The sequence below is a fragment of the Aulostomus chinensis genome, chromosome 2 (genome assembly GCF_037954235.1).
Source record: "Aulostomus chinensis isolate RoL2024-O1b breed Wild chromosome 2, RoL_Achi_v1.0, whole genome shotgun sequence".
Taxonomy (NCBI): domain Eukaryota; kingdom Metazoa; phylum Chordata; class Actinopteri; order Syngnathiformes; family Aulostomidae; genus Aulostomus; species Aulostomus chinensis.
This window is the reverse complement of record NC_141321.1, coordinates 8,851,772-8,876,691: the sequence shown is the minus strand read 5'-3', so window position 1 is coordinate 8,876,691 and position 24,920 is coordinate 8,851,772. Positions and strand designations below refer to the sequence as shown.

General features: G+C 44.7%; 1 protein-coding gene across 1 annotated transcript in view; it reads right to left on the bottom strand.

Annotated features, from left to right (window-relative positions):
- Positions 1-19,855: 19,855 nt before the first annotated feature.
- The window catches only part of uacab (uveal autoantigen with coiled-coil domains and ankyrin repeats b), a 41,295-nt gene continuing 36,230 nt past the window's right edge, over positions 19,856-24,920 (bottom strand). Inside the window, exons 16-19 of the mRNA XM_086226278.1 lie at positions 21,972-24,686; positions 21,561-21,713; positions 21,193-21,258; positions 19,856-20,067 (exon numbers count right to left, since the gene is read on the bottom strand). Coding sequence (XP_086082404.1) covers positions 19,996-20,067; positions 21,193-21,258; positions 21,561-21,713; positions 21,972-24,686 — 3,006 coding nt within the window. The 3' untranslated portion in view covers positions 19,856-19,995. The remainder of the gene's footprint in view (positions 20,068-21,192; positions 21,259-21,560; positions 21,714-21,971; positions 24,687-24,920) is intronic.

The window sequence follows — 24,920 nt, the reverse complement described above, 5'->3', positions numbered from 1 at the left end:
AAATTATTACAGGTGAATAACTGTGAGTGAGCCATCAGCAGGATGCGTGTTAGAACACCACTGTGTGTTCATGTCCATGTTCAAGACTTTTTCCAGATGTTTGAGTCGAACTCATTGCAGTTGCGTTCAGGGCTCATTCATACAGTATGAGGTCAAACTGCACCACATGGAGAAACGCATCAACAACCAGAAACTGACCTACTAGCACAACTTGAACCTTCATCCCACTGGCCACTAATCACACCAGCAGGTTTGATCATTATTGCCCCCAGAAAAAGACACGTGCAGGTATTTATCAGCTCTGCTGGCATTAATGCAAATACAAAATAGTCAATTTTCACCACCCAGAGACAGCAAGTATACAAATGCACCATGACGGCAACAAAAGCTTGTAGCCATGGCTCCGAATTTTGGCGAGTTTTTCTCAAGCGTAACATCCAAAAGCAGCACTTTCAACACCGACCAGTCTGAGCCGAGTCTGAGACACAGAGTAGAAACACCAAACCAGCGCCTCCGTCCTCCATGCTGCGCTCTGCCCGGCCGGTTGTTGACTCCAGGTGTGTTGACCTTCCGACACGATGCATCAGAACTACACAAAGGCATCTCCTCGTCTACTGGCGTCGGGAAAAGGGTCAGTGGGCTTTTTACCTGGTTTACTTGCATGTATGCGCGTGTGTGCAGTGGGAAAGTAGATCAGACACAGGCGTAACAGTTGTTCTGCTCTTTAAGCACGAGGTTGAGACTCTTGAGTTAGTTTCTGGGTTTGTGTTGCTAACTCTTCTGACAAGCGCTTTTGTGCCTTCCCACCTGCGTCTTGTTGGTCATAATTCTCCGCGTGTTCCTGTCGTCTTGATTTCTCGCGTGTGTTTATTTTGTAACGAGGTGCATTAGCTCACTGGCTACGGAGTGAGGGGTTTACTTTCTCTCGAGGACAGCAGTCACTGACAGATGCATGAAACCTGACTAGCAAATTATTACCACAAAAGAGAAGTCTTCTATATCGAGATACCAAGATGTTCCCTTCACAGTTCTAGATAGTCTTAAAACAACGGCGTAAACTCTAAAAATCATAAATAAACATGCACACGTGCAGATTGTGTAGTTCAGAACACGTTTCAAAGGCTTCATCTCTGCGTCTTTTCATCCAGAATCACTGTATGACAAATCAGATATTTAGCAAACCCAGGTTACAACTAAAACTCAGCACTGTGGGGAAACACACACACACCTATACAGACACGAAGCTTGCTTTTATGACTGAAGTTTTTATTAACTTGACTTTCAACAAGAAGCACGTATCAGTCACATAAAAATAAACCGACAGAAAATGACAGAGTTGCTTTGAAATACAGTTCAGTCAGACTCAACTATTTTCAGCACAAAGGTACAAAGGAGATCAAACACTGCAGGAGTTTATTAGGATCCAGAGTATCCCTGCTAACAACCAACGGATAAATAATTTATAGCTTCCATCTGCAGTCTCGCCAAGAACAAAAATGCAAAAAACAACTTGGCCGGTGTTTGCAAGGCTCTGGAACAGAACCCTGTTGACACACAACAAGAGCAGCATTGTAGCAGCATCAGAAAAATGTTAAGTATCCAGCAATCGGCCACGGTCGGACAAAGATGGCTTCCTGATGGGGAACATTTGCAGCGTCGTGATCTCATACCAGTGTTAACTTCCATCTTGGTCAACATATGGATGCTCTGATCTACAAGGCGCTCAGCAGATTATTGTTCCCTATAGTTTGGCAGATGTTGGAGGACAGCAAGCTGAGGCCTTGCTGGTTGTGTTCATGGCGCGTCGCTCCTTCCAGAGCTGAGGCGACGTCATGTGGCTGAACTATCAACCATCTAAAGCACCAACACAAAATATGACACAGCTGTGAAAACTCTAAAGTCTGAAAATACTTGATTTTACATCCGGCATCAATAAAGAGTGCCACCTGCCTGCCAATCACGCGGAAAACATTTGAGATGAGAATCTTTGATCAAAAGTCACTGGAATGAGCGCTACAGTGAGGGACGGTTGTTGTGACTGTGAGTGTGCGTGTTCTGCTGCGGTCCCGTGGTTAATTAGATTAGGTCTGGTGGTCTTAGAGTCGCTGCTCTTTCGCAGATGAATATTTTATCTTAAATTTTAATTTTATTCAAATGCATTTTCAAGGAAAATTTAAATATATTCCTTTTTCCTCTGGGGAACGTCTATCTCCACCTATTAGATGAACAAAGCCGGCAGTGTACGGATTCCCAAACCTTCTCCAGGTAATTACAGGCTGCCCACTTTCACAATAGTAACCTTTTTTATTCAGCATCATGAAGTTCCTCACCAGGAGATTAAACAAAAGGTTCAAACTGACTCCATTAAAGATTTGTCAGATAAAGTCATTGTCATCTTGCCAGCGGTAAATTTTCTGCAGGACTTTTTTCCCAGGTGGAATCACTGAGTGAGGTTTTCCTGGGCGTGTCTTCAGCCACTCGACTGTCTTTTGCACATCTTCATCTTGGAGCACAATTAAACGTTATCATCTGCAAGCATAAAGACGTGCCTCTGAGTCTGTTCGTATCCGTGTATCGAATAAATCAGAGCAGGGCAGGACCCACCTCTTGAGATCAGCCTGGGGACGGTGATGTCTTCTGGGATAGAGCACCGTGGTGTTTTGCTCTGACGAAACTAGAATGATGCTTTATAGTCAGAGCACAGACAGCATTTAATGCACCAGCGCGCCGGGCGAGTCATCCATCTCACAAACTGAAAATATCCCACTCTCTCAGAGGATCCGTGTGACATTTTGCCACGTTAGCCACTCAGACCAACAGAAGAAGGAGCAGCCGAGGGTTGAGGTCAGCGAGGAGGCTGTATGGGCCGGTAGCTTCTGAAAACAAGTGTGTGCTGATCCCAGCAATCAGCTGTGCTTCACTCTACCCTTTTTAGACGTGCTGGTTTCCTCCTTTGATTAAAGCAAAAACTGAAATAATCCCTCGGTGAAACTCGCTTCACACTCCCCAGCATCAAGATTAAGAAGAGAGGAGATTACCAGCTAATGGAGGAATATACAAATAAAAGCCTTAAAAGAGTGTCTGTACTCCCAAGATATCAAAGTAAAGTAGCTGTGGCATGATGCGCTCTCTAGTAGCCCTGAACTTTGACTGTCAGGATCAGTTAGACCAATTACTCAAAGCCTTCATCACCAGTTATGCTCTGGAGTCTCTTAAAGCATCCACAGAGTCGAGGGAAAGTGTTCAGCCGGGTGATTATGCTCTTAGTCACTGTTCACTACGACTTCCTCACACAGTCAGGAGCCGGTTGTGAAAGTCACAGTGCCTCACATTTCTCTCCTCCCTCTGGGATTGAGAGTGATTACAACAACACGGGTGGAAATTATGATTGTTAATCCACTGGGCAGAGATCCAGTTCACTGTATCGCAGCACAAAACCATCCAAAAATAATCCAGAGATATTTTTGTCTAAATATTCCAAGATGTGATGCCAACATGATGACACCCCCATGCAGGCTGGCCAATCACAAGCGTACATGCATGGAACCACTTTACTAGGATCTGGAGTTCATGTAATCCCAAATACTGTAAATAAATATTTAACGGATTCATCAGGAAAATAAGAGGTTTCTCATATCCTGTCTCGTAAATGTGGTGCATATCAACAAAGCACAGGAAACAGCCCGTCTTGTCTAGAGTTATCCCAGTGCGCTCCTGGATCCTGGGTCACACCGTGCACCGACTGTCAGGGAGTGTAAACCAGATGCTCTAGCCGCTGCAGAGGTGGCACTGTGTTCTTGTTTTTTTGGGGGGGCGAGTGTAATCACAGAGAGACAAATTATTAAGTATTTGAATTATCTTAAAAATGCTGCCTACAATGTACCATTTACCTGGCGGCAATAAGCTTAATGAGCTCGTTTACAGGAGCATTCATTTCTATGTAAAAGCTTCTCAATGTAGCTGCAATATAAAAGTCGTGTCTCGAATGAGACTTGTAATAGTAAAGAAAATACAGGACAACAGTACCAGAGTCGAGATGAAACATTTCAACAACAAACAAAAAAAACTAAGGATGCTCAGAAAACCCAGCAGTGATTTCACAGCAATTCTCATTTTCAGCATTCCAGCCCTGCACTGAAGACTTGAAAACACACCCATTTGAGATGTAAAATACAAATGAGGGATTAGAGAGGCTGAGAAACAATGGAGGTGACAAAAGAACTAATCTAATTAAGATCTCAATCAGTCAATTAGACTTAAGCAGAGGAGACAAATAAGAAATAAATTCTTTCATCATAACAACCGACTTAATTGCTCTAAGATGGAGTGCTGACATCTGGCATGTCCCCTCCAGAGTGCAAACAGTGTGTGTGTGTGTGTGTGTGTGTGTGTGTGTGTGTGAGTGTGTGTGTGTGTGTGTGTGTGTGTGAGAGAGAGAGAGAGGTAGAGAGAGAGAAGAATAACTTGAAGGGCTTGGTGGGGCAGGAGCTCAGCGATGAGTGTGCTCTCGCTGAGCCCTGACTGTGTTTATGAGTGTGAAACTGTGCGAGTGCAATGGAGCAGCAGCCTGGTTTATCCATCCGCAATTCGCCCACATGGTCAGTGGACAGTCATTGAATTAATAAGATAGGGGGCCGTTTTTCTCGTGTGAGCCCAATGTTCAGACAGAGAATGAGGTCACTTGTGGTTAGGCTGACTCACAAACATGCTGCCTGGTCACTGATAGACAATTGGAGGCAGGAACTGTGGCGGTTGCCTGAGGAGTCACGTCAAAGACACACTCGACAAGGCTGAGCCTTTCTCAGAACTCAGCTCAGCTCTCAATGAAACTGTCTAACCGCTTCCTCGTGCTGCAGGCAGGGAGGTCAAAGTGAAACCAGGTCCTTTGACCGCCACAACAGCCTGCAATAACAAGAAGGGTGGAAATGAAAAAGATCTCTTTATCTGTTCAGCTACGAGCTTTTTCTCCTACTAACCCCCCTGTTTCTGTCCCTGTTGCACCCAGAAATCAGAGTCGTTGGTGAACTCCGGGGTGACCTTGTCCATGGGTGTCACATTCACTGAGCGAAAGGGCCATCGTGTTGAAAAAGTGAAAATAGGATGCAAGCACAATGATGAAATCTCTGAGGAGAGTTAGTGTCCACAGCACAACTGTTGAACGCTCCCACATGAACAGGCAGCCCCGTGTAAAGGGAGTGGCTCTTGTTAGCGCAGCCAGGCCACCGCTCGGCTGCTCTGGAGACTCCAGGCAAGGCTGAGCTGATGGTGATAGGCTGCCCTCTGCTGGCGAACACGGACGCTGCAGCAGGTTCATCTGAGTTGAGGCTGATAGAAAACACCGTGAATGTGTGTCAATCATCTTTGTGTTCATAGAGAATTTAAAAGAAGTCACATTTTCACTGTTCATGTCAAACTCAAGTGTTTGGATACGTATTAAACCTGACCTCATACATGGATTTTCTACCTAAGACAAGTCAAAGGTCCTGATTAAAGCTACAAGCAGCAATGTTTTATTTGCTGTCTTCCAGATCTACGCTTGGTAACTCTTGATGCTTCTGTGGCCTTGGACCATCAAAATAATCATTCCATTTTTTCCAATTTTCTTATTTTTCGCATTAAGTGGCTTTCAAAACTTTGTGATAGTAAAACTAAAGAAAATATGATTTCATCTTTAGTGTAGCTATTTGTGCACCAGTCCACTACAACTTGAGCTGGTTATGAGAATTTGAACTGAGCTGACATACCCCCCCCCCTCCCCCCCAGCCTAAATCCTCCCACATGTGTCCAGCTGCAAGTTTCTAAGGTGTCACAAAAGATCAGCTGCTTATTGTCTTGCATTAAGAGGAAGAATAGCAGGGAGAACATGCAGCACTGGTGTGTTCAGATGCCGTAATATAACACAAGTAGGGGGGGGGGGCCTAATCACTCACATTTTCCAGTTATTTACGGTTCATCTGGAGTGAAACTCCCATCAGACGCACAGCGAGGATGTGTTCAAATGGGTCAGACACCAGCAACAAAAAGCAGACGTAGCCTGGTGAGGAGAGGCTGCAGAGATCCGATGCTGGAAGTTGTTTCACCGCTGAAGAACCAGATGTTTACATTTGATCTTGCAGCGAGCAGCGTTCACTATCCCAGAGGGAGCGTGTGGGTATTAATAGGTCAGAATGGTGAATGTGATATACAAGTCAGCTAAGTGGGTCAGAGACGTGGTTTCAGAGACACTCCTGTGGGTCAACAGGCAGACTTGGAGATATATTTGCACATTTCTGGCAGGGGTGTTCATCGAATGGCTTTGACCTCGCAGGTCGGCTTCAATATTTGTTGTGCGGATGATTTATAAATATTTCCCTTTGGTCTGGCCAAGGGCAAGATATCTAGCCAAGAGAACATGCTCTCTGAAGTGAGGCCGTGAAAGTCAGGTGAAATCTAAAAGTCAAGACGCCTGCAAATGTACACACAATCTACAGTAACACACACAGACACCACACACACCTCCGCAGCTTGTCAAAACCAAATAACCCTGATCAGGTGAGCATCTCCCAGGAGACTCCCAACTGAAAGGCTAGAAAGCTGCAGTCGCTGCCTCTTTGCATCAAAGCTCACAGACACAAAGAGGCAGTAGTCGTGCGACAGGGCCGAGATCACAGGGACACAAACGCTCTAATATCCTGAGATCAAAGCAGACACTTAAGAGGACAACACCCTGCTCTTAAACCCTCGTCGTGGGCTTGCTGAGGAGAAGAGGGCAGCGATGAAATTAGGAGGAGAGGAGGCAGTGAGGGGGGATGATGAGGCACGGTGAAGACGACCTTCAAGAGCAGGAACAACACACAGGATTTAATGAGCAGTTTATTTTGGTGGCGGTGAACTTGCATTGACTCGGTATCAGCCATTGAACTCTTAATCTAGTCTATCAATGCTTCATCGTACTGACATGTTAGCAGCTCTATCTGTCACGCTGTCAAAAAATATCCTGTTACGAGAAAAACAAATATATAACAGGCACAAATGTTAAATAGAAGACGAGAGGAGTTAAAGAGAAGACACGAGGAGTTAAATGGAAGACGAGGAGTTAAACAGAGGACATGAGGAGTTAAACAGAAGACACGAGGAGTTAAACAGAAGACACAAGGAGTTAAACGGAAGATGAGGAGTTCAACAGAAGACGAGGAGTTAAACGGAAGACACGAGGAGTTAACCAGAAGACGAGGAGTTAAACAGAAGACACGAGGAATTAAACGGAAGACCAGGAGTTAAACAGAAGACACAAGGAGTTAAACGGAAGATGAGGAGTTAAACAGAAGACCAGGAGTTAAACAGAAGACACGAGGAGTTAAACGGAAGACGAGGAGTTAAACAGAAGACGAGGAGTTAAACGGAAGACACGAGGAGTTAAACAGAAGACACGAGGAGTTAAATGGAAGACGAGGAGTTAAACAGAGGACATGAGGAGTTAAACAGAAGACACAAGGAGTTAAACGGAAGATGAGGAGTTAAACAGAAGACACGAGGAATTAGATGGAAGACGAGGAGTTAAACAGAAGATGAGGAGTTAAATGGAAGACACAAGGAGTTAAACAGAAGACACAAGGAGTTAAACGGAAGATGAGGAGTTAAACGGAAGACCAGGAGTTAAACGGAAGACACAAGGAGTTAAACGGAAGACACGAGGAGTTAAACGGAAGATGAGGAGTTAAACGGAAGACCAGGAGTTAAACGGAAGACACGAGGAGTTAAACGGAAGACACGAGGAGTTAAACAGAAGACGAGGAGTTAAAAGGAAGACACGAGGAGTTAAAAGGAAGACGAGGAGTTAAACAGAAGACGAGGAGTTAAACAGAAGACGAGGAGTGCTCTGTCTGTGTAGCAGCTAACAAAAATCAATGTATTTCTACTGAATAATACAAGTACATAAACATGCAGAAACTAGAATCATCAGTAAAATACTTCATAGAATTACCAGCAAACAAAAGGAAACAAATCAGACGGAAAACATCAGCAGCCACTTGATACAGAGCAGGTTCTCACACAGGTTCTCTTTCCAGCTTCAGAAGAACATTGGACTGGTTTTACAGTCCGTCCAGATAAATGCAGGGTTTTTTTTTGTGATTGTCGCGGGCAAAAATCCTTGATTATGTGGCACATTTTCTTACAAAATGTAATGGAATATGCAGCATATTTATGCAATTTTATGCGATGAAATTGCGGAGATTTGCCAAGCTGCAGTTTGATGAATAAGAAAAAAAAAGTGATCCCCCAAACCTCTGTCCTCACCAGGCTACGACCTTAATGTAGAGAGTGGTTCCTAATGACTTCCTGTGATATGCAAACGTACCACGTGACAGGAAGTGCAGGGAATAATGAAGCTCTCATCTTGTTTTATTTCAGACCTCAATAAACACAAGGCTCACACTTACAAAACCTTGATGAGTCAAATGAGTTCCAGCCTTATTTTTGTTGTCAAATGAGACTGATTTGCGGACTTCATCACACCGTCTTCGCGAGGTTTGCAGCTTTCCAATGACGTCACTTCGCAACGTTCCCAAGGCGTCAGGAGGAAAATGACGTCTCTCGTGTGAAGAAATCACAACATTTTTCAACTTTCTGCAAAGATATGTGTGAGTGGAATTGGATTGAAAATGCAGGGATTGTGAAATCATGCAAGCCCTGCATATTTCCCACGTTTCGTGTGGAAATCGGCGATTTATGCAGTGAAAGTGCAGAGTCTTTGGAAAAATGCAGCCCTTGCGTAAATGTGCAGACTTTGGCTGATTATGTGTTGAATTTTGTGATCGCATAATTGCGTTTTTCTGGAGGGACTGGATTTAGTGGAGTCCACTGAAGGGTTCCTGGTCCTGAAGTAAACTGGTTTGAGGTGGACTAGTAGAAACATTCTGGGAACCTGAATATGGCCACGATAGAGACTTGGACGGTCGTTTGAACACAGCGTCACAGTAATTGTGGCCAAATAAACCTCGCAAGCCTGTTGCTGCTGTTTGTGATACTGAGGAATATTTGAGAGACTCGAAGTTTGACTGGAGAAATAAACTCTACTTAAAACTATAAACTGTGTTAAGAGTGAGACGAGTGAAACGTGATTGTGTGGGTTTTGTGGAGGGTCCCACTAGTCCTGGTCCGGGGTCGAGTCCAGCTCAAGCGGGCAGCCTTGACTCTGGTAACTAAATGTTTCTACTGGGCTCATTCACACTCACATGCTGATGCACTGGCAGCTGAGGCCGTCATGCAAGGTGCCAGGCAGCTCCTCTTAAATGTAGCCAGTTTTACCTGAGGAGTTCATGGTTTGGAGCCGTGTGGACTGACATTCTCCAAATGTGGACCAAAGGCAAAAGTGAATGCAGATGTTGGAGTTTTACAGGCTGTTTACATCTGGTGAACTCCTGCCCACAGAGACGGCTTCCTTTTATGTGTCTAATGAGATGGTGTGACAATACAGCCTTGTATGACTTGTGTCTGCTCTCAACTACCAGCACGTAAAGTCAGCCTGAGTTAGTATCTGTGAGGACAACATGACGATGCCTCTGCAACTGAAACCAGATCTGAGACCTTCCGACCTCCTTGGCCCCGTTTAGGAAATGAACCTCTTCAGCCTCTGTATCTTTATGAAGCTCATTTATACTCGGCAGGAAAACGACCTGCTGATGAGGACCAAGCACGAGAAGCTTCAAACGCTGGACTGAACTACATAGATGCAAACAGACGATGGGGGAGCAGGTTTCAGGATTTGTGCGTTTTCCTTCGCCAAAACAATGTTTCTAAAATGCTACACAATGATCCATAACTGTAATTTCCCACAGTAAAAATAACTGATAATAGAACTTCTTAAATGTGCTGGTGAGAAGTGGCACGAGTACAAAACTTGGAGACCTTGTCAAGGTCTGTCACATAGATTTGTGAGGAAAAACACTCAAACAAGAGCTTCTAACAGAAATCCTTCAGGTCAAGCTTCTCCTCAGGGCCACCAGACTCCATCCAGGGTCACCAGGGGGAACCAGAATGAACAGAAATTGAATTTGTTGTATTTCCCACATTTCTAACACCACAATAAGACAGCTTATATCCCTGTTCAGACTACACAACTTTTTTCTGTCGGCGACACGCCCTGCTGTTCACACCACCCGACGCTCAATCGGGCTGCTGTTCACACTACAAGATTTGTCGGCGGACGGGAGTGTTCAGACTACACGATTTTCCCCATCAGTAGGCGTGGCCGACTGCCCAGCTGAGCAGTTGCTCACCTGGCTTCTCTCAACTTTTTTCTTTCTGCAACCGGTCGTGATAAAACAAGTTCGAGATGTCGTAAAGATCAGGGGTGCTCACGCCAATGCTCGAGCGAGCCTTCCAGATCCTCCTGTTTCCACGGATACCGCGAACCCTCTGGAGAATCCATGCCTCTCGTCGTTTTTGTTGTTGTTGTTGTTCGCTATGCTATTAATATCATAACCACCCCAAAAAATGAATGCTGGGACTCCAATCAGTAGGAGATTTCCCGCTTCAGAAACACACAGAACATCAGGATATCGATAATCGAAGAGTTTTAGTTACCATTTCTCCTCCTCACCTTAAGAAAATTGTGCTGTGTCATCTCTCTCTTTACTCAGAGCTCCCTGCTTGCCCACAAAAAGGGACTAGAGTGGATATGCTGATGTCTTCAGATATTACAACAGAGCAGAAGACTCCCAAATGGTACAGTAGCACTCACTCTCACACTTACAGCACTGAACAACTTCATGATCCCAATGCAAGGAAATGTTCCCCATTAAACCGAGGGTCCGGGTGGCAGCTCACAAGGCATTAATCCCCTACAGTGCCTCTGTGGACCGGCGTATGTCAGTAAAACCACCCGCCAGATTCAAACTCATATTTAAGAGCGTAAAAGTTCCATCTGCAGAAAGGACCTCAATCCGCCAGCTGCACGACACGTCTCTGAGTTTAATCATGCAGTGTCGCCACTCAAATTCATTGGCACTGAACATGTAAAACCACAAGGACGATGTGGTGCTTAGAAGAGAGGCTAACTGGCTTTCCACTGAGCTCAGGGACTCACTGTGGAGTGAACGCAGACCTCGATACGGGACTATTTCTTTGAATGATGACAGTCAGACTTACGGTTGGACTCTCATTGCCTTCTGTTGCGTCTTGATGTCTCCATCTCTCGTTAAACAGCACTCTAATCATGTCATTGCCACACTGTTTATGGTCACCCCACCTCCAGAAGGCTCCCTGAGTTGTCTCCATGAGGTCACTTCCTGTGGTCGAAAGGTGTCAGGCGCGTCAAACATGCCACGCTCTTGATAAAGCTGAAACGTTGAACTTCAGCCTTGGCTCCTGCTTTCTGATTTAAAACATTGATTCAGTCTTCAAGAGATTCACAGTCTTTTGTGTGAGGCTTTGTTGAGCTGTTTGCTTTTTGAGACCTGGCACCCTACAAAGAGATAAACATCCATGAAATTTCAAACGTACAAATCATTTGTTTTAACCGTTTCTTACCATCTCAGGGTTTATAAACCTGGAGCCCACAAACCCTTTTACTCACATCAGTTACAATCAGATTACAGTGATTTGTGAAAAGAGGCAAACATTCACATTAAATAATTGAATATTAACTATGTTTGTCTCTTTAACACTAAACTTAAACTCTGTAAAGTGCTGAAGTCCTTCTGAGTGGAACACAATTTTTTTAAATAAGATCACCTGGCTGGCTGGCTTCAGTAGTTGCATGTTCTCCCCTCTGCATCAACATTTGCTCTGAGGTCATCAGCAGAAGCTGACTATCTGCTGGTTGTGTGTGAGCCCAGTTACTCTTGCTGAACCCTTGTCCGTAATTATCAAACCTCTAATGCTTGATAATTGCCACAGCCTGGTGCTCAGCACTCGGCCAAGCCTCCGGTGCCCCTGCAGCCTTGCGGTGAACCAGAGCAGCCCAGCCGCCGCCCTCTATTTTACAGGGTTGTCCTGCAGAGTAGCTCCTCCTCCATCACCGTTACCGCTGCCCTCAGGTTGTCTGGCTGAGGTCCCCTGTTTTGCCAGTTTCAAACCCTTGACTTTTTACAGGAGCAGAATGTTTTAAGTGATTTGACCGAGCAGTTTTAGGATTTACGCAAACCGGGTCCTGCTGCAGAGTCTGAGAGCCAAAACATTCTGTAAACTAACTGAAATGTGACTAAATACTTGACGTAAGTGATCCCATCATTTACATCTAATAAGTCTTAACTGTAGCTCTTCCTGTCAGAGGTCTGTTTCAGCTGAACTGGAGATCCAACCAGCATGGCATCCTCAAGACGCCACAACTGAAACTGGAGCGGCCCCCAAAGGCCAGCATGAAATCAGTGTGAGACTCCCAGCTTTTCATCGTGCTCTCATCATGGAGTCATACACAGCCTTTCCAACCGCATTAACAAGCTCAAGCTAACACCCCGAGGGCTAACCCAGTGTCTCTAGGATGAATGAAACAGCCAGAGGTGGCCTCAGTGTTGTTTCCAAGCACCAAACAACCCAAAAGTCTTATCGTATTAAACCACACACACCATCTCATGTGTTGCACCACAAGCAGACATGCAAAACCGGGTGATTTTCCGTTTGAGAGCGAGGGATTACTGTAAAGATGTGGTGGGAAGGATGACAGTTGGAGGGGAGAGGGAGATGTGGTGGTTTGGGCCCATCTGGTTCTTGCTAACTCAATGAAGGGAGGAAGAAAAGCTGAGCAGATACACTGAGCATTAGCGGTTAACCAACTACTAATGAGGGAAAAAGAAAACCATTGAATTCAGATGAAACCTTTTTACGTACACTGCCCCGATTTGATTTCAGGGAGAGATGGCTCACGCAAACTCCATGTGTAATAAGTTATAGCTAAAAGGTTTTAGAAATGATCTAATCTGGTTTTAACCTGTCCTCACTTTATATTCCATGCATGTGCTGCCACACACCTTTGATACAGCCAACGTCCGGGGCACTCTGATGAAGTCCTGGCATGTAAAGCATGATCCTCCTGCCAGGGTTTGGGGCTTGAGGGTTTTCATTCCTCGGTTTGCGTCTCTTGCCTCACCACCTCCCCCTCAAAGCTCTGGAATAAATCCTGGGAAATGAGAGAGCCCCCCTGCCCCCTCGCTGCTACTCATTCCCAGGTGTGCAAATCCCAGGTCAACCCAGGAGCAGACAGTTACACCGCCAAAGTGTTAGAAAGAAGAATAATAAATGACAGTGGATGAAGTGAACATGAGCTGTGAGGTGAGGAACAAAAGACAGGTGAGGAAGGGAGGAAGAAAAAGAAACAAGATGACATAAAAGAAAAAAGATGAAGAGCTGGTTTTAGGAATGGGAACCATGCTGAACCCATTCAAGACAAATCAGCACCATGTGTCCTCCAGAGCCATATTATCCCATAAATGTACTTTATTGAGGCAACAAAGTGCTTTGGAACTCTGCAAAAACATTAAAGGGGCCTCGAATGTCTCGGCTCGGAGCCAAGAGTAGTCCAGGTCCTCAGGGGACTAATGAAAAAAAGGGGTCCTCATGTTTGCTGCCCCCAGTGTAGCCTTGCAAGCTAGCTGGTGCTGCCTGAGTAATGGCCTATTAGTGACAGAGAAATAGTTCACAATTACAGCAGGGAGACACATATGGTACAGACCTTTTGACTGAGTTGACCTGTGGAGTAACCCAGGAAGGATGAGAGACTGAAGGTGAAACAGCAGGAAGGAAGTTGGATCCAGACCCGTTTAAAAAAATAGCCTACTTTTGGATTTCCACAGCTTTCCATACACTTGATCATCATGTTTATCTTGTGAAATTATCATATCGTACCTTCAGAAGATTGCTTTCCATGTAACTTTAAAATCAATAGTCAAAGAAACAATGTGTGAATGTAAGTAGATGGAGTAGGATGGACGATGGATAAAGTGGGAGTTACTTGTGGTGTCCCACAGGGGTCTATTCTCAAATCCTTTTTGTTCCTTCACATTAATGCACACCAGTACCTTTGCATTCATATTTCTATTTGTTGATGGTACCAGTCATTTTCTTTCAAATACATAATTAATTGCAAAAGCTTTCAGTTAAATTCTACATATTTAAATGTAACATTTTATTAAATTGTAAGAGAGCTGGGCATCCTGTATCCAAAGAGGTATTTCTGAGTCGATTCTTTTTTTAGGTTCTGTTTTGGTTTTTTGGATGGAGGTGAGAGAACACACGTTATTCAAGAATTTGAAACCCCATAATTGGACATTAATAAAAACTTTTGAATTCAAATGTTGTCTTTAATGTTATATGTCTTGTACTGTGTTACCTTTGCAAAGGGCAAAGATACTGTAGATGCAGGTGACAGCACGAGAATTAAATCACGACAGAAGAGAAGGGCTGTGAGAATGGTTTACTACGCGGAATACTAATGTCAAATATATGACAACAAAACCTCCAAGAACCAAGGAGAGGCTTGAGTTTCTGTTCTGCTGACATTGCATATTAACTCCTCAGTGACTGGGTGTGAGGAGTGTAGAAAAGCGGCCATAGAGGTGGTGGACTGCTGTGCGAGCTGACAAATCTTCCAGACAGTTCCAGTGACTGGAAGCTAAATGTGGGCGTGGATCTCCACCTACTTCCCCAGCCAGTTCACCACACAAGGCATGTGGCGTATGGCCGGGGCTGATTCCAACATAAATAAAGTCTCTGATCCTTCTTGGGATGAGGAATATTTTAAAGATGGGATTCTTTGTGGCTGGCTAAGGGGATACAATGGTTAACCAAATGGCCGCAAGTGGATATATGGGACTGATTAGGACCCTGGAAATGAGATTAAAGAAAGATCTAGCAACAGATTGAATTGTATTTGCCATAATTGCTGAGAACAGCTTATTCAACGCAGACCGCAAAATAGAGTATCATAAAACCAAGGAAGAGGACGGGGAAGAGAGGAGGGAGGGGTGCCACTTGAAACCAGATTTTCTCAGAGAAATCAAATCCAGGGCAAGTCTTGTATCCATTAGAGGGTGTGTGCACATTTGTGCGTGCATGTGTGTGTGTGTGTGTGTGTGTGTGTGTGTGTGTGTGTGTGTGTGAACATAGGATGGGATCAGGGATAGATTAGATAGTGCTCATAAACTTGGAGTTATGCTTGAAGCTTGTATTAATGGTTTCTTGTGTGTGTGTGTGTGTGTGTGTGTGTGTGTGTGTGTGTGTGTGTGTGTGTGTGTGTGTGTGTGTGTGTGTTACCGGTAGTAATCTTGATTATTTTTAAAAGAAAGGGCCAGTTCAACTTCAGTGTACCCTTTAAATGGAAAATTCCCCGATGCTCAGTGTCTGTGCACGCCATGAACTTATCTCAAATAACTGAAATAGCTTTGACCTCTGCTGGAGGAACATCTCAGCATCCCGTTAAAAAAAAAAAAAAAGCTTTAATGAAAAATAAATCTTGTGAAGAGAAAAAGAGCAACAGACAAATCAATAGTGGCACGAGCTCAAAGATAAAAGAGAGTTCTGTGTGCCAAAGAGCTACTCGCTCTCATTCCTGGGTTGATTGTACTTAAAGTGAAACCACATGAACGGAGTCATTCCCACAGGCGAAGCGAGAGCGTATGGAGCTAAAAGTAAACATACACTATATGACTTAAAGTCCCTGAAGACCTGAAGTTTCAGATCTAAAGCATTTCTCTGGAACATAAAATATTCAGAACTCAGCAACAATAGTGGTTCATGTTTGTGGGGGGGGGAAACATCCTCTGTTGTTATTTAATATGTAGGTATAAAATCCTGCCTGTCCCATCAGAACTGTGTGGGCCTGGTTTAATCAGACTTGCTGATTGTAGTCTGTAAACATGAGGAAACAACCTCACAACAGCCGTCGTATAGATCGGGGACATTCATATTCAGTCCGGCCAGATTTAAAACCAGGAAATTTATCCAGGCCAGATTATTTCAGTGGCTGGCAAGCAGCAGGTCCTGACAAAACAAAAACAAAACCAGACATTTCTACATCCTGTATATCTGGGGATTCATCTGCTGCTATGGACATGACATCAGCTTTCATCAGGTCTCCTAACAGGGTTTCAAACACAAGAAGTTCAACCCTGCTAATGTTTGCAGTGTTTGAGGAGTGAGTTTTCATGAAGAGATCAGACTGGTTTTCATATTGTCATCAAGTCCAGCTTTGTTCATGGCAGGCAGTATGCAGTCTCTCACGGTTCCGAAATCTGTAAATGGCTTTTTCTTTGCCAATATTCATGACACACAAAGGGAAGCTGCAGGAGCTCTCTTGGGCCGTGCAGGAACACACCATGTGTTCACATGATGACATGATGATGATGGCACGCTCTGGTAGTAAGATGCCGTCAAACCCTGCACTTTTGAAGCTCCTCTTCTTCTCCTGAGATCCCGAGAGAGCGAGAGTGAGCAGAAAGTCTGGTGTTTCTCAATGTGGTCTTTCTGCACATTATAATGTTTAAATACCACAACACACAAGCTGCAAGTTAAACACAGTATTTTGACATGTGGGTTTGGTGGTAAAATAAACAAGTATGAGTCTCTCCGGGTTTGGATGAAGGTGCAATGGCCAACATTTACACCTCCGGGTCAGTAGGTGTCGCTCTCACTCTTAGCCCACTAATCTCTTCTACCGGTTGCCTGGTTTACACTACTAACCACACGTGGTCAGAGTTGGAACAGCGGTCATAAGACGGACGATTCGGGTGGTCGGTCTCGTACACAGACTGAAAACAACATTAACCTGTCTGAGGCTAAAGGTGCTAACTTGAGCGACTGCAGTGTTTACCCTACCGTTATATTAGGGGGCATCCTGCAAGGGAATTCTATTTCACTCTCTACATTGCTGCACAGCTTTTATGGAGACTGCAGTCGTACGTGCATTGCGCAGACACACATGACCACACAGAGGGCAGAGGAGAGCATGTCACCTGAACTGTAACCCCCCGAAAAGCAGGCAAAAATATGTTTTTAAATGCATCCCAGCTCCATGGTGGACCTGCTGCTAGTAGCCCAGCAGAGAACAGAGAGCAGAGTGGTAGCCCCCCCCCCCCCCCTTTTTTTTTTGGATCTGATAGTATTAATTCCAGTCATTGGAACTGTCTGGGAGATAATAAACCCTTGTGTTTCTCACTCAGTTCTCTAGTTAACCCAACACCTGGCAGCTCCTGAGCTCCTGCAGTCGGTGGCACGTTGATGTCACATGATATCTCCATGTTCATGCTATTGGCTCCTAGATCCTTGACAGTTCATCCGCCAACTCACTGGAATGTAGATATCATGAACATTTTGGATCCAAGAAAAGTTGTTAAATAACTTTCACTTTTTTTATCATTATTATTTCATGGGACAGTTAAACTTTTTCACCTTTCTAAAAGTAAGCCCAGGAGGATGTATTAGTTTTTAAATTGTTGTCTTTTTCACCTCTAAACCAACAGCAACCGTCGTAGATTTTCAAACATTTCTGGGTTGGGACACACCACCGCTGTGAGCACTGAATGCTGCTGCGCTACACAGAGTGTTGCATTCAGGGTCTGTTCTACTATCAGAATTTCTGAAGGGTTGCCAGATGTGTTTTTCTTGGGTTTTCTGTTTCTTACGGACTATGGGCTGGGCCACCTGGAGGTTGGTATTTGGGCCACATGTGGCCCACGGGGCACCACTAGAATAGACCCCGTCTAATGTAACATGATTTAAACTGAACTCTGCAAGTGATAAAGTGTTAGGATGCTAATGCGCTAACTAGCACTCATAATAAAATACAGCTGAGGAGGACTGAAATACGTTCATGACCATACAAACATTTCAAAATCGAAACGGCACACTTGAATCAACAGACATGACGACGTGTTCATCCTTGTTTCAGTCAGGCCTGAATGTTTCACTGGCAGCTCAGCAGCAGCTCACGTTGCAAACTCTATCTCCAGAAAGCAAACACCAAACAAAAATATAGTTTTCTATGTTAGGCACTTTATTGATTCTGTTATACTGATTCACAAACACAAATGCCAAAAATGCAACCAATTTAAACAGATTGGTATATATTTATTTAGACATTTAATTTGTTGCCTGTTTTAACACTCAAGGGAAACTTGTGAGAAATATCCAAATGATCCCAATTGCCTACATAAAAAGATGCAGGAAGGTGTTCTTTTCTTGATTATCTGTTGTAAACAGAATAATTGGCCAGAGTATAAAAAGAAAGAAAGATTACTTGGAAAGGTGTTATCTTAAGAGGTAAAGACAGGAGTGCTTCAAATAACAAATCTAAAGGGATCTGCTCTTCTCTCATCTAATGGCATCCTACACTAAATGTTATCCTGAACATGTGTGTTGTGCCGCTCTACTTCCAGACCTGCTGAATATCAGAATTGTCGCACTGAAGGACAGTAATTAAAGTAGTACAAATCTATGAAAAATATGTCAGTGGAAAGGCACAAGAGACTCGCTCAACAAGCACAACACCACTACACTACACCTCAAAAAGCTGGCTCAGGGGTACGCAGCCCTTGCCCTAGGAGAGCTGCACAGGGTCTGTGGTGTTAAGCTGTTGCTATGCATTTCTTCCTTTAAAAGCAGTTAAATGTATATTAATACATGAACTGTAGTACTGGTTTTGCCTTATAACCCAGTCAATTCTGTCACAATCTTGTCAGAAATCACAGCTTCTAAAAACAGCGACTGCCTACCCCTGGACCACACTGATTATAACAATTTCTATCAACTTGGCCTGCCAAGTCTCACCACTAGAGGGCACTCAGGATTCAACAAAAGGACGACCAGCCACTGCAAACTGTAGGACACAGCAAGAGATCGCTACTTCACACCCCCCCCCCATGACTCAAATCCAGCAAGTCAAATGTTACAACTGTCAAACTGAGAGCTCTACCAAATCTAACACCTCACTGTCCACCATCTACCAAAATGGCAGGTGGTTTTTAGTTTTGGATAGTCTCTTTGGTATTTAGATTATCCTGAAAACACGAATGCCAGTTTGGACCTCCGGAAGGTGACTGTGCCCAACAAGTCTGTCTTAAAGCATTCACACGCCCAAACTGTAAATGAAGTCCAAGAGCCACCGATCACCCTTCCTGATCACACTTGCTTCTAATTTTCTGTCCTTGATGTCTTGTTTACGTGCAAAATTGCACCCTGAATGAAGCTTCAGTAGTCTGACATGCAAATGAAGCGGGCCTTTTTTCAAAGTTACATAAATGCACAAATGACCTTTTTTTTTTTACTTTGCCCCTCTGAGGATCAGCGAAGAAACATGTCAGGAATCACAAGTCGGGCTCTCTTCAAGGCCAGTATGGACGGGAGCGGCGACTACTGCACAGTAAGTGAAAACTCTTCCAATGTACACGTGGACATCCAAGTATTGCCGTAAAGGTGACTTAAAATACATGTGAACCTTTCCTTAAAAACTCCCAGCGGGCATTACGGCTGTCTGAGGGCTGACTGACAAGTGGGAATGTGAAAAGTGGTCGTTGTGAGGGAGTTCTCTATTCAGGGGGTCTACATGTCCAGATGACGCCAACAAGACTGAACGTAAGAGGCCGAACAGCAACGACAAGAATAGCTTCATGCTCTAAACCTTGAGAGACGTATGGAATTTGCATAGACTGAAATGAAAGGGGGGGGGGGATCTTACAGGTAATTTGATGATAAAGTCAAGATGTGTGTGTTCAGTGTGATGCTGAACTTATCTGGTGGCACTCAAGTGTAAATGGAGCTTCAGCTTTGTTGCGTTAAGTGAAATTCAGAGTTATTCATTCAAGATACAACAAATAATTTTAGATACTCTGGAACTGAAATGTATTACATATAAATGGATTTAAAAACTGCTGCCTTTATACAAACACAAGTGCGTGCACAGACACAGACAGACAGACAGACACACACACACACGGGCTGCTACAGCAGGGGGTAGAAGTGTGAGAATGATGAAAGAATGATGAATTTGAGTCAGCAGGCAGCATCGTGATTGGCTGGAGGACACTAACACACAAACTCCTGTCTCATGCGGATGATCTGTAGTAAGGCGGCCTGGACGTCCTCATCCATGTGGCCCTGGGGGACAAACACAGTTCAGTTAATCCATCGGCCCCCTACCTCACATCTGGGCTCTGACTGTAATGTTGTTTATTGTTTAATATTAGCTTAAACATGGCGGAACACTTTCTTGACCTTCTGTGCAGCTGCTCACTGATGTTCCTCCTAACAGAACCACTGACTGCAGGATTTCTAAGCTTAATTTGCAAAAAAAAAGTATAAAAGTACAAGAACATTTATAAACATAATATGGTTGTTGAATAAAAATAGCTATTATCAAGCAGAAATAAAAAAGGAGTCTGAATACGAGTGATAAATCTACTTACTCTTAACTACGACCAGCTTAGAGCTGCACTTCACACTTCAATAACTTAACTTCAACTCACATCGTTGAAAATGTAAAGCTCCCCTTTACTTTCTGCTGAGGAGTGGATGCTAAAAAATATGACTGACTGTCTTTTTTGTGTATTTGAGTATTGTGTATATATATGATTATTGTTCCCCAAGCATTTTTTTAATACATTGCTGTGTTTTAATCAACTTAAACTGCAAAATCCCAAACTATGACTGTTATGAACTGTTCCCTCACCATTGTCACTGCGGTACAAATGCGGGATGGGTGAAGTTGATTGTTCAAGTCCATGCACTGATCTGATACCACGTAATGTTCCTGCCCTGATTCAGAACCCTGCAACTTCCCAGTTAGCTCTGGTAGCTCTGACAATTCTTCTTTGCTGCTCTAACAAACTGTAGGTGAAACCGACACTGGAAGAGCAGCTGTGCTTCCACTGGCAACTGCTCTTAAAGGAACAGAGAAGAGTTATTGCTCGATATGAAAGAATTAGCCAAATGTTCCGCATTTGTCGGTATTTCACACAGGAAAATCCACTGAGCGAGATCACAACATAACCAGCTGCTCACCAGGACCAAAACCAGATGAGAAATTTAACAACGGGACTTTAGAGGCTCCTGAATTTTCCCTGCATCATGAACATTAATCAAAAAAATGATTAATAAAAGAGTCAGCCTGATTTTTATTAATAATGCGCCTGTTCTGTTTTGTTGATCCTGGATACAAGAGAGTCGGGTTGGGGGGTGGGGGGCGGCAAATCGTTAGCATGAGGGCTCATGAGAATAGGTTACCTGTGCTGCACTGAGAAGATGAGTTCGATAGATGGAGACCACCTCTCTGTGCTGCCTCTCAGCATCCTGACCCAGCAAACGAGAGACAGAGGACAACACAGGTTTAAGTGCTCACGTGGGTCTGTTACTGACCTCAGGTTCAACAGGATTAGCTACCAGCTGCACAATCTAACGTTGGCCGCCTAAAATCAGCCAACGCCAGAATGCCTGTCAGACACGTGTGAACACAACAATACAGTATTCTTGTATGAGGAGAAAGTGTTGCTGTCTCAAATCTGCCAGGAAGTCTACAGTGGAATATGCATGTCCACGATGCCTTCAGGATGTAGTGCGTGTGTGTGTGTGTGCGCGCGCGCACGTGCACTCACAGCCAGCTGCTGCTGAAGGCTCTTGATCTGAGCTTGAAGACCGTCGACGTGCTGCATCTGTCTCTTATTGGGGGCGTTACTTGTGTAGGCCAGCTGGGACAAACCATTCAGGGCTTGCTTCAATCGCTCAACATCTGTCAGCAACTCGGTGATCTGACACACACACACACACACACACACACACACACACACACACACAAATTGTTGTTGTTATTGAATATTGACGTGAAGAATGAGGTATTAATGTTACAGTGTGTATCACTTTACAACAGGTTTGTGACACGAAATCATGATTTGCAGTGTTTCTCCTTCTGAGCGTCCCTCGATTTTAAATAAATGACAACCCCTGAAATATCAGTGACAAAAGCTCAGTAGAAAAAACCCCCAGACTGAGCGAAGACTCTTGTTTACCTTCTTGTCTTTGGCTTCAGTCTGCTGAGATGATGTCTGTATCCTCCTCTGAAGATCACAGATGGTGCTGAGAGACTCATCGTAGCGTTCTTTCAGGTCCCTAATTTCCCTCTCAATGGCGCGTCCCTTCTCCTGGACAGCCTCCATCTCCGTCCTGGCCTTGTTCTCACCCTCCCTTGCGTGAGTTGCCTCCTGATGGACTTCTTTGCATTCCTGGGCCAAGCTCAAAAGCTTGTTGCTCAGGTTGGCGGCCTCCTCCTGCAGCTGCTGCTTCTCTTTCTTCAGCTGGTTCATTTGGCCTTCCTTGTAGCGAAGCTCCTCCAGCGCCTGAGTTGCTTGCAGGAGCTCAGACTGCAGGGCAGATACATCCTCAGCCCTCTGGCCACTGGTCTCCTGCTCTTCACGGAGTGCCATTTGAAGCTCAGTCACTTCAGCCTCCAGGGCTTCCTTGGCCCTGAGGTTTTGCTGCAGCAGAGAAGCCTGTTCTCCACGGTGCTCCTCTAGTTCCTTCTGCAGGACGCAGACCCTCTTGGCCTCCTCCTGCTGAGCCTCTCGTGCTTTCTTGCAATCAGCCTGAGATTGCTGCATGGTGTCATTAAGGGCTTTGAGCTCAGTGTCATAGGTCGCGATCCTAGTCAACTCTGATTTTAGTCGGTCCTGGAGGTTCTGGATCTGAGAGTTGCAGAGGGCATTCTGGTCTTGAAGCTCAGTTTTCTGAAGAGTGACGTCCTTATGCTGCTGCTCCAGATCGACTAACTTCACAGTTAATTCCTCAAACTGGCCCTTGAACTCCTCCTCCAATTCCTTATGCTTCTCACCATTAACAAGGGCTGTGTCCAGTCTTTGCTTAACGGATTCAAGCTCAACTTTTAGTTTCTCTTTCTCCTGTTGGTTGCATTCTCTGGCAGACTTCTCTTTGTTATACTTCTCCTCCATGTCTCGTAGCCTGACTTTCAACTGCTCCACCTGGGAACTGTAAGAACTCTCTTTTTCCTCTACTGCAGTCAGAGGGAGGAACTTGGACTGAATAGCCTCCTGTATTGTATCAAGTTCTTTCTTCTGGGCTTCCAGTTCTAGAGTGAGCTTGACAGTCTCCTCCTGGGCTGAGACATGCCTGGCAGACAATTCATTAGCTCTATTATCCGCCTCAACTATAGCAGCATTCAACTTGTCTGTGATAGACTTGTGATCTTTGACACTTATGTAGTCCTTGTTCATCTCCAACAGAACTTTGTCCAACTTTTCTTTCAACTTATCATTTCCTTCTGTCACATTCTGTAATTCTTCCCTACTTTCCTTTTCCCTCTTCTCCAACTTCAACATCTCAGCTTTAACACGCTCTAAAGTGGAGCTTAACTCCGTCCTCACTTGCTCATGCTGCTGTCTAGGTACGTACTCTCCATCCATGCTCTGTTGCAAAGTCTGGCTCTGTGCCGTCAGTTGTACACACTCTTTGTCTCGTTCTTCACATCTCCTCTGTAAAAGCTCAAGTTTTTCCATCAGGTCGGCATTCTGACACTTCAGAGCATCCATTTCACTCTCGTATCTCACTTTTGCACTGTTGAGACCTTTAATACTCTCCTGCAGTGTCACCCTCTCAGTTTGAAGCTGCGTGACTTGTGCCTCTGCTTTGCCATAACGCTCACTGGCTTCCACCAGCTTGTCCTCCAGCTCCTCCACAGCCGTGACCATGTTCATCCGAGCTTCCTCATGGGCCTTAACAGGTATAAAGTCGACCTCAATCCTGCTCTTCAGCTCCTCCAGGTGCTCTCGCAGTTCATCTCTCTCCTCCTCACTTTCCTCCACCTCTTGAATTAGTGCCTGGCTTTTTGCCGTCACATCAACCAGTTTCCGTTTCAAAGAAGCATTCTGCTCCTCGAGAGCTGCCTGGATTCTTTGCTGCTCCTCAGAACCCATCCCCCCCACCACTCCCTGGGAGGACGGAGTGTCTAGCTTTCGATGGAGCTCGGCCACCTCCTCTAGCACGCGATCATAGTCTTCCCTCAGCTCAGCAATCTGACGTTCTTTTTCATCGACTGCATTTGTCAGCAGGTTTTTCATGTTGTCAAATTTTTCAGCTGGTACCGTGTTGCCATGTTTGATCTGGGCCTCCTTCAGCTGGCCCTCCATCTCCAGGAGCGTATCGGCGAGTTCATCTCTCTCTGCGGTCAGAGCTCCGAGCTCCTCGTTCAAGCGTTCAGCCTCAGCTGCCAGCTGGCTCTCGCTGCTCTTGTACTCCTCCAAGGCCTTTTCGCTCTGTTTTAGGCGATTGCGAACACGCCCCACCTCAGCTGAAGCACCTTCATACTTGGTCTTGACATCTTGAAGCTGAGCACGCAGTTCCTCTGTTGCCTGGCCTCCTAGGTGCTCCTTCACAGCAACTACATGGGCTTGCAGCTGTTTAACCTTGCACTCAGAATCAAGCATCCTCTTCTGGACGTCTCCCAAGGCATCCTCCAGCTCTTGAACCTGTTGATCAGCCTGTTTCTGGATGAGGTCTCGGCTCTGAAGAAGCTCTTGACACTCACGATTTTTACGGTTGAGGGCAGACTGAAGCCGCACCGTCTCTTCCTCTGCTGCTTGTTGTTTTCTCTTAACCGCCTCAAGTTCATGTCGAAGCATGTCCAGGTCACCAGTGAGGTCCCAGCCTACAGCAGACGGACTCTTCTCTAAAGGTCTGGACAGTGAGCGAGGCATGGCGGAGTTGTGGAGCATCTGCAGAGAGGCAAGATAAAAACATGGATACTCAAATGAGACTAAAATGATTATTCACTATCAGTCTTATTCAAAATCAAACAACTTATTTGAGAGTCAAATTTCAGGATTCATTCTGCACTTTTACTTTATGATCTGAATACAAACTGCTTTATATTTATGATCGTTGTAGATATCAACAGCTGACTTAGAAACTGGATTCTTGGAATTTAAAACTGCTCAGACACAAAATTA